We start from the raw sequence: 14,927 nt of genomic DNA on the forward strand, positions 1-14,927 counted from the left end.
AGCATACATGACTGCCAGTTTTATGAACTTTCTGCAGTGGGAATATGATAAATCTTTGAATCTGAGAGCCACCACTTGCTAACTGTGAGGTCTTTAGCAAAACATTAAATATTCCCGAGTTTCAGTTTCTCTTTCTTAATATTGGGGACAATAATGACTTATTCACAAGAATGTTAGGTGGGTGGGTGGGTGAGTGGGTGGATGGATGGATGCATCTATGTACTAATCAACGGATGCTACTGTAGGCAGTAATATTACTCCTATAAAATTACATTGAAATTACATGATATAAAATGCATATAGTAGTTAATTATATTAATCTCAGTTAATATTAGATAATAATAAACACCTGAAATGTGACAGGACTTGATGAAGAATTGATGTTCCCACCTTACTCACAGATATTGAGACTTGTTGTTCCTCACTCTGTAGGAATTTTAAAATTGTGATAAAATAAAAATTTATGTAGTGCTTACTATGTGTCAGGCATTTTTCTTGGTTCTTATACATTAATTCACACATTACCAAACCACCCTAATAGATAGTATTGATGTCACCCCCACTTTGCAGATGAGAAAACTGAGGTAAAAGGTAAGTCACTTGTCTAAGATCACATAGACAGCAAAGGAACTTGATGGCAACATGGGTCTACAGTTCATGCTCTTCGCCACTAGCCTGTACTGCCTTTGAGGAAAGAAGTATCTTGAGCAGCGCAGTGAGCCAGGCACCTCACATGTCTTTTCTCTTAGTTGTCCCCACAACCTCATGGAACAAGAATGACTACTGCCATTTTAAATGGAGGTGCTGAGAGGTCACTCCTCAGGAACTCTAAGGTTTTGTGTTGTTTTGGACTAACTGCAAGGCCTCCATCCCGCGCTGGGACCTTCTCACAGTCAGCAGAACCAGGCAGCATTCTCAGGCCCCAGGCTGCACTCCATGTTCTGGAACCTCTGACATTTCTGCGCTCTGCCTTCAGGATTCATCTCTGCCTGGGCCACCTCCTCATGGCCACATGCCCCTTAATCTTCAAACCACCTGTTTCAAGCAGCTCCTCTGAGTTATCCTGAATGTCACCAAAAGCCAGTACTATCCTTGCTTCAACATTCAGACACCTCCAGATTGATAGTAATTGATAATCTTTGTTAATTGAGTATTTTTTTCCCCAATTAATTTCTAAAGTCTTCCAGGGCAAGGATTACAGTTCTTTACTCCATGATCCAAACACAGCATACAGGTGTATATTCTCCAAGGTTTCAAGAAGATTTACCGAAGGTCTAAATTTACAAGGTTATAGCAATATTGCAAGTAGCAGATTGCCTGAGACCAAAAATCTGAGCAGGAAGACAACTGTGCTCAGAAAAAAACAAAAAACAAAAAACAAACAAAAAGAAAACAACAACAACAACAAAACACCCAAACTTAATAAATCACATACTGCAGAATCTTTTTTACCTGGCTGAAAAGACTGACTTCATGCAGTTTCCTTTTGTTCCATTTAAACAGAACTAAGTTGTCTATTTAACCATCTATTTGACCAGCTAGCCAGCCATCTAGTTTATAAATCCATCGGTCTGTCTACTCATCCATCCATCTACCCATCTATCCATCCATCTGTCTGTTCATCCAACCTTCCATCCATCCATCTATCCACCATCTAGCCATCCATCCATCTATCACTCATTCTCCATCCAATTAGTAGTCCATCTATCCACCTATTCATCCAGAAACCCACCTACCCATCCATTCACTTATCTATGCATTCATCCAGTAATCCATCCACATCCATTCGACCATATTTCTATTATTATTTCAGCAAAAACATCTTGAGAGCCTAACATACCTGTCTATGCCAAGTGCCAGAGATAGGCAAATGAAATCCTGATGCAATCTACATGATAATGACTGCTACCTATTAAACAGTAGAAAGTCACTTATGTGCCAGTAGATTCTAGGTACTGATCTATGTACATTATTTAGATTGTTTTATTTAATTAACACTATAAGGATTATCCATACTTTAGCATTGAGTAAAATAAGGTTCAGAGAAGTTAAGTAACTTGCCTAAGTTTATGTAGTTGGTAAATGGCATGGCAGTCTGACTTTAAAAGCCTGCATTAATAATGATGATATTATACTACTGTCTTCTGGAGTGATAAGAGGTATGATATGGCAATACAGGGAGCTGTAGGACCACATCCAAAGGTAAAACTGGGGAGAGGCAACAGGGGAGAGGTCTCTACGACCTGAGTTATGAAGTCATAGAGAAACCAGATGGGGTAAGGGGTAAAACGGAACTGTGTTCATAGACTGAGTGGATGGGGTCACTAGATGGGAACGTCAAGGTTGTGGCAGAGCCCAGTTTCCAAGAACTTAAGAAACTTGGTCTCAGTCCCATAGCTCAGAGCGAGAAGCCAGGGAGCCAAGAGGTCAATTAATTAGACTGATGATTACATGATTGATGAGTCTGGAAGGAATGTGAGAAAAAAGTCAAGGGGGGAGAGGAATTAGGATTATAAAGCTACTGCAGGGTTAGCACATGAGCCAGCAGGCTCTGCCTGGCAACAACCCTGCGTGGAGAAGAAGAGGTGATCAAGACCTAAAAGGAGCAGGTGATTAAAAACAGGTACAAGGAGGGGGAATCCCAGTTTCTAGATTAAAGAGTAAACAGAAGGACTCACTTTTCAGGGTGGGGGGTGAAGGAGCAGTTTAGAATGACACATTTCATCTGGGCTGCCTTCCTGCCCCCATGGACCCTCAAAATATGTCACACAAGTCAGCACCTCAGCGAGACCTGTTTTATATTTCATCCAAGTTAGATGGTGTTTAGGACTGTGGATGCTATTATCAGATTGCCCAAATCTGAGGTCTAGTTTTGCCACTTACAACGATATGATTTGGGGCAATTTTCTCAAACTCTACTTGTTTCAGTTCTCAGGTCTCTCACGTAATGTAATCGAACAGTGGCACTGCCTTTTCTGGCTCATCCTTCACTTAGCTTTTCCTAGCACCTCACAATTTTTTCCTGGATAGACAGTGTGTTACCTGATGCTTAACCCATGGTCTGTACATCTTTTACCAACTTCCTGCCATACCCCATCACTCCCAATCCTGACTGTTCTCCTGGGCTCAGTGTTGATATTTGGGGCTGTGTTCTGAGTGAAGCGTAGTTGTGCAGGAGATGGAATGTTGATCCAGGCCCCAATCTGTTGTAATTTTACTGGCTCTTCTATTCATGTTTTTAGGGAATTCCCACTTATCGCAAAGCACATTTGTCGTAAGGATGAATCAGAAAAGGCAGCTGATAGTCCAGTGAAGATAAGATGTGAATGACAAAGAAAAGGCAGAACATAACACTGAGAGATGTCCATAGAAAGGGTCCAGATGGTGACGAGATTGTGCCTAGACTGGAGATCAGAAAGGCTTTAGGAGAAGATGGTTGTGAGTTAGATGTTAAACAGAGATAATGTCTAGTGGAACTGAGGAACACAGGCATTGCCTGAGGAGGAAACATTCGAAGCAAAGGTATAGGAGTGGGGTGAGACTCAGGAATCCTGCAGAATCATTGTAGGTGGGGGCCATGGATTGACAAATCTATGATTATAACCTAGACGTGTGCTTCTCTCGTTCTGAACCCATGGACTATTGTTAAAGAAGTCATTGAAGCAAATTTGGGAGTACAAGTTTCACTTCTAAAATGTTACTCTGACTACAATATGGAAGGTAGGAAGTCAGAGTCAGGATCAGAGTCAGGAGTTTATGCAGGAGACCCACAAAATAAAGCTATCAAGATGAGGGAAGAGATGGTGGACAGTGAGGGAAGAGGGCATGACTAGAAGAATGCAAACATGCAGGTTCAAAAGTGTTGGGCGATGGGTTCCCATCTCTTTGGTTTAGAGAATAAGAAGCGGTATCATGAAGATGGGGACATCGGGGTGGGAACAGACTTAGGGGTAAGCAATGATTTTGGTTTTGATAATGAACCTGAAAAAATTTTCAAGATAGATGTTCTAGGGGCAGGTAGCACAGGGCAGTGTAGCTCTGGTGAGATAAAGTAAAAGCAGAAGAGCTGGTCCTCCCAGGTCACCCACAGCTTGGGTTGGCAAAACCACCAAGTAGTGGAATAAGTATACAACTGAAGGGCTGTGTGTGGAGGGGTGTGTCACTGGATTTCCCTGGGGCGAGTGGCTTGTGTGAAGATGTGATGAAGGAGGTAAGACTTGGAAGTCCTCCATTCAAGGGCTTGGTGCTGAAGATCAGACAATGATAAGAACCTTGTAGCTGACATGTCCAGACATTTGTTCATGGTTATAGCATGCATAAAAAGGCAGAGGGTAGTGGAAAATGACACCAGAAGTTGGGTTGCTTGTTGCCTAGAACAGGAGTCATTTATTTTCTACTAGGAGTCTCCAAGGACAGATAGATTTGAAGGGAACAACATGGGGTCTGGAGTCACAGAACCTTGGTTTGCTTTTCAACTATGCTAAGACCTTAGCCAACTCATAATTTTTTTTTGAACCTCAGTTATCTCGTCACAAAAAAACAGGAGGGCCAACATTCTCTCCTATGATCGATTATTTAGAGGATTGAAATCAGGATTTGCAGCAGTTTAAATGAAGAATGAACAGCTCCTTAGGCCAGAGTGCCTTTAGCATATTAGCATACTGGTAATAGCAATGGAGCAATAGCATTACTGATAGCAATGGCAACAGTTAACATGGTAAGAGCAGATTGCATATTAGCAATGGCTGGCCTGGTCCAGTCACCGGTCACTTGCAAGATGAATGTCCCTGTTGATCTTGCTCTGTGAGATCCCTTTGTATCATTGTGGTATAAGGAACAAAGCTTGTCCCAACCATTATCTCATTTGAGCATCAGAATGGCCACATGACATTGCTGCATCTCTCAGGTGACAAAGCAAAGCCTGCATTGGGATGATCTGTCTGTTATTCAGGGCAGTCTTCTCCTTTAGAACTTACTCCTTTTAGGTAACTATCGACAGCATTCTGGCCAGCAGTAAGTAATAGACTCAACTGACCAATGACGTTTTCCCTATATTCATTTATGGGGTTAGGTCTGAGGAAGTGACACAAGAAGACACTGTGAGCTAATGAAAAGAGTACAGATCCATGTTTAATCCCTCTTTTCTCCCTTCTCTTATTTCCTTCTACTATACCCATCTGTAAATTACTACTATCAACTAGGTCAGCAAAATGCCTTATATTTTCTCTAAGATGCTGTGCATGTAAGCACTGATCAACATGCTGTGCTGCAGCCCCCAGCCCTTGCAACCACATCTGAGTTTTGCCTCTCAGGAAGAAATGGTGATCACGTGATGTCTGCTGGTTGGTCTGATGGATACCTTTCATAGAGGTGAGAGTTGATGAAGATATGCAGGAGAGGTTAAAAGTATACAAAATACTTGCTTTATACTTGTTCTCACCCTGGTAAAAGAAAGCCCTTTCCTCCCTCCCCAAAAGTCACACATTTCAGAAATAGCTGTTGAGAAGGAAGTGAATTTTTCTTCACAAGCTTACAGACGATGGTGACGTGGGTTAAGCCAGGCTTTAGAAAGAGCAAAATTGGAAGAGTGTATCTGACTTACAAATCAGTGGCAAAGAATGAGAACATTTCAGGTCTATCAAAAAGGATGGCAATTCTATTAAACTGATTACTTTGTCCAGGTAGACAACCCCAAACTCACCTCTGCATCCAATGTGCCTACAATATTCAGAAACATGTCAATGATCTTATGTGAGCAATGTGCTTATTGCCTTCTGAGAAATTACATTTCATATTTGACTTCATCGAATAGCAGGTCCCTGGGATGCACAATAAGACCACGTTTTATGAATGATGATGATGACAATGATGATGATGATGATGATGCAGTACTGATCTTAGCACTTGGGGGGCTCTTAACCTCCAGTATTTACCTAATATCATACCTTCCCTCTACACTTTCCAATCATTGACTAAGAAGATGGCTTGTCTCTAAGATGGCTAAGTACCTTAACTCTAGGTCATTCTGCTAGGAGCCTAAGGAAAGGCATGATTCTCTTAGGATAATGATGTCAAGAAAGGACAAGGTCCTACCCATCAGATATCCTAGTCAGAGAGAGAGAGCTGCTTGATTCAGAACAGAACAGACTCAGGAACATTCTGGTGCCAGGCTGGCAGAGAATACCAACTGCTTATATAACGGGAACCCCAGTATTTTTTGGCTTATTGATGATTGGAAATGGGGACATTGTCCTCTTTTTAACTTCCTACATTTATATCCATGAGATACCTTAGGCAGAAGCTGAAATTTGTCTCTGGGACATTTTCCCCTCTATTCTAGTGGGGAACAGGCTTCATGAGCATTTTTTGTTCTAGATATGGGAGCGAGTCCTTGTAGCTGAGGTCCCCTGAGCTCCATGATCCCCAAGCCAAGAGCTACAGCATGAGGTGTTAGGTAATTCATCTAACAGCACAAGCATCACTGAATTGGGACAAGGCACCTTTCAGTATACATCATTATAATATACTTAAGTGTTTTGTTTGCTCTGGAGGAATGGGGGAGTAGGAAGGTGAAGGCCAAAGTTGGGCTTGGGTCCTGCTGTATTGACAGAGATATTGAGGTAGTTGGGCTTACGGTCAGACACCTGGCTTCGGACCAGGGGCCAAGGAGAGCTGGGCAGGAGGATGCCTGGGCAGAGGAGTAGCCAGTGCTCCTGAGGGACAGTGTAGCTGGTATTCACCAGCTTCCCATGATGAATATTTTCTTGCCCTCTGCCATTCCCTTGTGTTGTCCCCAACTGAAGATGGCTGTGTGGTGATGAGGGATGAGAGAGGAATCTACCCAGTTCTCATGAACAATACAGCCTAGAGCAAATGCACAAAATGTGAGGTAGCTGTCAGCTGCTCAGAGGTGGCTAGGTAGGCAGCCTCTTGAGAGATGACAAATGGCAACAATCTAGTTGGAAATGTTTTGTGGGAAGTAGGCTAGGCAGGAGCCTTCCCTAGAGACTCTTACACTAATGGAGGCTTTATCCCTGTTATGTGAAGAGCTGCTTGGGATGCTGCAACTTACCCAAAGGGAGATCAGGATGAATGAAACATTCTACATCTGAATTTCCAGATTCATGTGTTTTTGGGGTTCCCTAATTATTTTTATGACGACAATCATGATAGAGCGGTGGAAGCTGAGAAGACTTAAGTGAGTCATTACATGGAACCCATGGTACACCAAGATGGCCCCACCACAGCATTGCTGACCCCATTTTGGGGTCACTCACTAAGGAGGCACACGCATTTTCAGGCACCAACACAATGAGCCACCAGTGCTTAAGGCCTCACCAGCCATACTGGAAGGACCCTGCTCAGACGTAATCAACAGAACAAGTTTCTGGCCATAGGCAATGATGGGGTCACTTGGGGTCAAAAGAGTCTTCAGGGAAGCAAAGGAAACTCACCTCCTTTTGATGGTGAGCATCACACCCAGAAGAATGATGATGAACATAAGGAGGCCGGCGATCACACCGGCCATCTTCACAGTGTTGTCCACCTGCTTCTCTGGCTCCACTGTGTTAGAATTCTGAGTAGAGGCTCCTTGGAAGGGAAAAAGGAAAGAGAAAGATATTGAAAAGTTCTACATACAAGACTATATAATAATTTTAATGGCAGTCACTTCCATTTATTGCATTGTCCTTTTCATCCTTTTTGGCTTAATACCTTGTGAGGTCAAAGTTATTAGTATATCCCGTTTTGCAGGATATAAATTGAAGAAATTGAAATGCAAAGATATTGAAGTGCCCAAATTATACATGCTGTGTGGGGACACCATCCTTCGTGAGTCATGGGGGTATGCTTTGTCCCTCTGAGCAAAACAGGCAATTATAGTTCCAGCTCTTGGATTCACATAATTATTATAAATCCTCCTTGATTCTTTTTGTAATAATTTATTTTTTTCATTTATATCATTAGCATCATTGTGTATTCCCTATAAAATTCCCCCAACCAGTTCACCTGTGAACCATAGTCCCTGTGCTCTTCTCTCTGTCCCTGTGTTCTTGACGTCTTTTCCTCCCCCTCCCTCGCAGGATGTCCCTGTTTATGGTTGCCTGCTAGTTTTATTGTTTTATTACTACTATCATTATTTTCCTGACCCTTTATTTGTATCCCCTATTATTCTTCCTATAAGTGAAATGAGCTGATAGTTTTCTTTCCCCTCCTGGCTTATATCACTGAGCATGATTCCTTCAAGTTCCATCCATGTTGCTTCAAGTGGCATGAGTTTATCTCTTTTGATTGCTGAATAGTATTCCATTGTGTAAAATACCACATCTTCTTGATCCAGTCATCTATTTTGGGGCATTTGAGTTGTTTCCAAGTCTTTCCTACTGAGAATAGTGTAGTGAAAATAGCAGCTTTATATTATGGTAGCACCATTAAAAACACTGGATCAACACATGGAATTTTTCTGTGTGTCTTACAGGAAACAAGTGGTAGGTGGAAATTTAGTATAGTAAATGGAATTGTCCATAGTCAAAAGAAACTATCACTGCCTAACTCCATTTCTGGAGTTTGGTGCTGATGGTTCATGTTCTGCTTGGTATTAACTCACTGACTCCAATCCTGATGGAGTCAGGTGGAGGACTTTCAATGTCCTCTGTTGTGTGCTGGACCACTTCATGGGTCCATCTTGGTCAGTCCTCACAAATGTTCCAAAAATAAGACACATTCTTTGCATTTTATAGATGAGAAACAGAACACTTGCTCAAAGTCACAAGTTTATGAGAAAGGTCGGAGCATGATTCTAAGGTTCTCTGACTCTAAATCTAGTCTTAAGAGTCAAAAACCTTGACTAGTCCCACCGTGCCCCTCTCCCAAGCAACCATTCTGCTAGCACCCAGCCTGGCCCCTTCATGCAAGATGCCAGGAAGCAGCGGCATCTTGCCCTGTGGGCACCGCTAGGAACACTTCTGGAGGGTGCTACAGCACCCTCAGTAAATTTCTTCCTGCTGCTTTTCACATTCTCAGGGATGTCATGTTGTAAGAGCAGCTTAAATCTGAAGAATAGTCTTCCTGACCCACCCTGACTTTTTGCTATGCCAGCACCCGCCCATCCTTCCTCAGTGATCGCATCCTCTTTTGTTGACTTTGCTTCTGGGAGATTTGTGCACTCTTCTCTAAATTCTGATAGCGCTCTGTAGCACTCTGCACATCCCCTGTGTACTGGCGTTGTAGGCTATTTCTTTCCCCATCTGTCTCCTCCAGTGGTCTGCAAGGTCCTCAGGGGCGACATTATACCTCCTTTATCTTTGTTTTCTCAAGTTAGCACAGAGCCCGGCTCGTAATAGGTGTTCCCTTAATGTTTGTGGTTGTTCAATGTTTAGCTGAAGGATCTCTGCCCACACACATTTGTTCTCATGGAACTAAATTGAGTTTCTCCTTTTTTCAGCCATGTGTTCACAGAACTCAGCTGGGTTGACAGGAGGCTAATGCCCTAAGCTATGGTTGTGATTCCCTAAACCCACCAATGGTTGTGATGTTCAAGAACAGCCCTCCAGCACAATGATGCATCTACTCTTCTTTCTTAAAAGTATCAACTGTTTCCTTTACCAGAGTGCTTGTCATGGTTCTCTTGTAACTTAGCTAAGCTGGATTTACTTAGTCAAGTCTCCCCAGAGAACACAGCGAGTCTTCTAGAACAGCATGTACATACTGACATTCATCTCTCTAATGTCAACTTCCAGCACTGGCCTCCCTCATAATTGATGGTTAACAGATGATTACTGAATGACAGAGACTAGTGAACCATAGTTGCTTGCTTCATGTATTCATCAATCACTTATTAATTTGCTAATGATTTCCCCTGTACAGAAGGCTACACTATGCCACTATAGAGTCAGAGGTGGCCTCCTGGAAGGACTTATGGATGGAGGATTTTATTTAGTTCCTCTCATCAGATAAAGGCAAGGCCAGTCCATGAAATACTAGGACTGAGTATGGTCTGCTGATCTTTAGCCTGGCAATTCCTTAGGGATTCAGTCAACTGCCTCCTTGGCAGTATAATATGATTTCACATATTACAGCGTGGGGCCTTACCCTGAATAGCTGGGTCTCATTAAGAGTAGCCCCCATTTTACAGTGTAGAGTCATGGTCTCTGAGAGAAACCTAATCCAGGTGTGTGAAGAGTCCTCAATACTGCCAGAGTCTTTTTTTTTTTTTAATTTGGAGGGAGAGCTAGTTCTGGAATATTCACTCACTGGCATAGCTAAAGTTTACTTACTGCTGCTACAAGATACATTCTAAAGACTGGGGTACATAGATAAAGGGGCCCTGCAGAGGTTCCTATTACCCTAGGAGTGAGATGCACATTTCAGCCCTGCAATAAATAATCATAAGCACCCACACTATAGACATTTGGTAATGCAGTGGTGAGCACACAGACATAGTTTTGCTCTCAAAGAACCTACAACTGATGGTGGGTGGGACTCAGGGGATAGATTTAATAAACCAAGAATCAATAATAGTAAAGTTTTCAACCAAGTTAAGGATGGGAAAGAGAGGAACATGATATGTGGAAAGTAGCTAATAGGGAGATGAATCACTTCTGAGAGGAAGAGGCTGGTGGGTGAGCTCCAGGGGATGGAAGCTATTACTAGGCAAAGAGAGCAGGAGAGGTGCACACAGAAAGAAGTGGAAGGGGCAGCACTGATGAAGCCTGTGTGGAGAGGCTGGTGCATTCAAGAATTGAAAGATAATGTCACGAGGATGGGAAAGCAAGGAGAGGACTGTGAGAGAAGCTGGAGAGGGCAGCTGGGTCAGTCTGCACAAGACATTATGAGTCACAACGAGAGTTTCTGTCATCTACTCTCAAAACACAGAGAGTCATTTAGGGGTTGTTCATGGAGCAATGATTTGGTCAGATTTGTATTTATAGCATGTCCTTCCAGATTCCAGACTCCAGATTCAAGAGAGATGGGTTTTGATAAAAGATAGTTGATCAGGTGAGGGCAGTAGTATAGAAACAGTAAGAAACCAAATATATATATATACATATATGTGTGTGTTAATGGATTAGCTATGGGGAATAAAAGAGAGAACTGTTGAGGGTGACCAGTCTTCAGTTTCATACCAAGGTGAATGATGGTGCTGTTTCCAGAATAGCCTTAGAGGGAAACAAAAACAAGGATGTTTGGGATAATTTGCACTTGAGAAACCCTCTAGAATAGTAGGTAGATTAAAATTCAGATCTGGAGGGCCCTCCCTGGTGGCGCAGCAGGTTAAAGCACTGCACTGAGAAGCTAAAGCCACTTCCGCATGAGTTCGATTCCCGCCTGCCCTGGAGGTGACCACATGGTGCAGCAGACCTCTCCTGACCCGCCCGCTGCTCCCATCAGCAGTGTACTTTGTCGATCTGCCTGTTCTGTTCCCCACTCTGTCTCTGGCGAAGCCTCTCACCGCCCCTGCACCTCTGGCCTGTACCCCAGTTCTGTATGTACAAATAAATAAATCTTAAAAAAAAATCAGATCTGGAGCTCCAAAAAGATGTCTGAGTTAGAGGAGAAAACATGTAGACATATGCACATCCATGGTAACTGAAGCCTGGGTATTTATGGAGTGGCCCAGGGAGAGAATAGAGTGAATGGATTAGCAGCCTTGAGAGTCTGCCATGTTTAGTGAGTGGGTAGAGGGAGACCACTGCAGAGGAGACAGAGGAAGAGCGGCCGGCAGGTGAAAAACCTAGAAGGGGAAGTGCAGAAACAAGGGAAGAGACGTTTCATGAAGGATGGGGTAATCAGCTGTGTCAAATGCTGCTCCTGGTGCAGAATCAAGCTCCATACCCAAGGCAAAGTGAAAAACTCTGATGAATATTGGAGAGCCACTGTCAAGTGTATTCTAAGAATGTGACTATCGGCCAACAATACGACATCCTTGAGGACATAGGACTTCAGGAACACTGTCTGAAAGACCAGAGGTCAGTGGTTTAGGTAAACCCATGAGTCCAGGCAACAGGTGTCTGAACTGAAATCACAGGTTATATGGCAGGTATTGGGAGGGGTCCTGCTTGGCTGGTCCAAGCATTTTTCAAATACAGGCAAGTCCAACTTTTATTTCAGACCCTTTAACAGGCACCTGTTCTGGCCTCTAGGGCTGTGTGTGAAGGAAGCGTGCTGAGAATATTTAAAGGTGATGCAGGGTTCTGGGACGAAAGGCCAAACAGCATTCACATGAGGCTTGTACAACTGAGAGCAAGAAAAATGGGAGAGAGCAGAGGTGGGCTGCTCAGTGGGGAAGATCAGACTTTGTGGTTAAGATTTGTAGGGAAGCATATTGAGTTGGTTAATGATGGGGCCTCCTGGCCATGTGATCAGCAGTGTCAGACAAGCATGGAACACCTCATCAAAAAGAAGATAATTACTAGTACTTTTTGGTAAAGATTTATTTATGCATATAGAACTGGGGTACAAGCCAGAGGCACAGGGGCGGTGAGAGGATTCACCAGAGACAGAGTGGGGAGCAGAACAGGCAGATCAACGAAATACAATCCTGAGGGGAGCAGTTGGGGGGCAGGAGTGGTCTGCTGCGCCATGTGTGTCACCTCCTGGACAGGGATCGAACTCACACTGAAGTGGCTACGGCCAGCTTGCAGTGCAGCTTCCTCACCTGTTGTGCCACCAGGGAGGGCCTGATTACTAGTACTTTTCAAAAACAGCTTAAATATATTGATCCAAGACTGGGTGCTGGGCTATGTGCTAAGTTCTTTTATATATTATGTAATTTAGTCTTCATAAAACTCAACACAGAAGATGTTAGCTGTATTTCCCTCTTGAAAAAAGATTAGGAAATTTTCACTAAACATTAAGTGACCTGTTCAAGGTCACATAGCTAGTGAATTTCTGAGCTGGGATTCTGTGTGCAATGAGCAAGGATGGAACAGAGAAGGTGGCCAGGTGACTCACTGACTGAAAATCCAATGGCTCTTTTAAGAGGAAATCTTTCAGTAATATGGTAGCCAGAATCCTTTTGCCCTCGCCTCATCCTTTTCACAGCAGTCAAACTAACTCTATGTCCTCCATCCCTCAAAAAAGATTTCTGGACCCAGGTGATTTTTGTCTATTCAGTAGGGACTGGGATTCTGAGAACTGATAGCAGTGGGAGGAACATGGATGTATCCTCTTCATCTGCCTTCCTCAGGAGGCCAACTTGAGACTAGTCCAAGTAAATCAGATCTGGCAACTTCACATCGGGTGGTAGATCTACCCAACTGGAGTAGCTTCAAGGCTCTGCTGGGGCCCCTGTGTGATGGAGTCATCAAAAACAACCCTGCGAACAGAGCCTGCACTGACGGGAGGCTCCTGTCTTCAACACGAAGCTGCATGTCCGACCCCGTGCCCTGACCAGCTGTACCCTTGGTCCTCTGAGCTGGTCCTCTGAGCACTCCCAAAGGCTGAGCCCATCTTCCCAAAGCAGCTGCTGCCTCTACTCTGACCACAAAAGCTGCTTCTACTCTGTCTTCTCTTAGCTCCAGTCCAGATTCCACATTTGACTTTCAACATACTACCACTCCGCTCTTACTTATGGAAACCTGTGTCTAAGGTATAGTGCCTGGTTTCTTGAAGTCTATCCTCTTCTCTCAATATCCACTCCAGACAGGCCCAGTCCTCATGTTCTGAACCCCTGTCATCTCCCAGCCACCAAATAAACATCCCAGTTGATTTTCCTTTCCAAAGGACACTTGAGATCCAATCAGGGCAGTGGCTCTATTCTGTACTAGTCAGATTACTCTTGTGTACCTTTACAGTTGTGCAGACCTCTAGGTTGATGATGGGCCAAGAGCCTTTACAGGCAAGTGGCAAGTGTGGTACAAAGACTAAAAGCACCACCTGGGACCATATCACAGAGAATTCTGGGCCCCACTCTAGGTCCATTAAAGCAGCATCTGCATTTCAATAGCATCTCTAGGACACTCAGATACACAACGAGGTTCAGAAATCATTGACTTTGGAAGAGTATTAGTTGGAATCAGGATTTTCCAGCATAGAGAAGGCTAGTGTCACGTGGTCCTTTATTTGTGCCTCCCAAAAGTTGAAGGTTCATAATGGAAGATGCAGTAGATATGTTGGTTGCTGTAACTTCAAAGGTCAGAACTAACAGCCATGGGTAGACATGGATAGAATAGGGAACCCATCGAAAGATTTTAAACTGTCATAGTTATTGACCTCAGGTTCGAGTCCAGGCCTTAATCAGGCAGCATGATAGTGCTATGAGATGCATGAAAGCAGTCATAGTTCCCAAGTTCCATTTCAGAGTTAGCTCTGCTTTTACTTCCCACTGTCTCTACTTGGTCTCACCGGCTGGGCTTCCTGGATGCTTAACCAAGGCCTCCAGGCCTCATTTTCATGGGGTGCTCGCCTTTCTGCTCTGCTACCCATCCTTCCTCACACTTCAACCTGGAAGACTTCCACTTAGTGATACCCACACTCTGAGGGAGAGTCTCCCTGTCATCCTTAGAGCCACTGGTCTCCCACATAGTCTATCTCCCAACACTCCATGTTATCCACAGAGGCCACAGAATATATCAACAACAGGGAAGGGCACAATCTGAGAATGGAGTGGGCTCGCCGTCCAGCAGAAGGGCCAACATGACCCCTTACACTCCTGATAGGGAGATGCCACAATTTAATGAGACTGGTCAAGAGCAAAGGGTTTCAAGTCAGAAACACACAGGCTTGCCTCAGACTCTGTCAGTTCCTGGTTATATGATCTTGATCAAAGGTGTTACCTTCATTTGCAAAACAGAGAGTGAACACCAAGTTCAAAGGGATTTTCTAAGGCTCAAATATAACATCCAAAGTGAAAATGCATGGTACATTCTACAAACTGCTCGCACATGCGGCATCGTGATAACATGACCTTGGAACTTGGCTCCAGGGTG

General features: G+C 43.7%; 1 protein-coding gene across 1 annotated transcript in view; it reads right to left on the minus strand.

The window, feature by feature from the left end:
• Positions 1–14,927, minus strand: part of PTPRT (protein tyrosine phosphatase, receptor type, T) — a 617,594-nt gene that overhangs the window by 117,159 nt on the left and 485,508 nt on the right. The window contains exon 14 of the mRNA XM_004687014.2: positions 7,455–7,590. Within this exon, the coding sequence (XP_004687071.1) occupies positions 7,455–7,590 (136 nt within the window). The remainder of the gene's footprint in view (positions 1–7,454; positions 7,591–14,927) is intronic.

This window comes from Condylura cristata, unplaced genomic scaffold (assembly GCF_000260355.1).
Source record: "Condylura cristata isolate star-nosed mole 26May11 unplaced genomic scaffold, ConCri1.0 scaffold00022, whole genome shotgun sequence".
In the NCBI taxonomy this organism is placed as follows: Eukaryota; Metazoa; Chordata; class Mammalia; order Eulipotyphla; family Talpidae; genus Condylura; species Condylura cristata.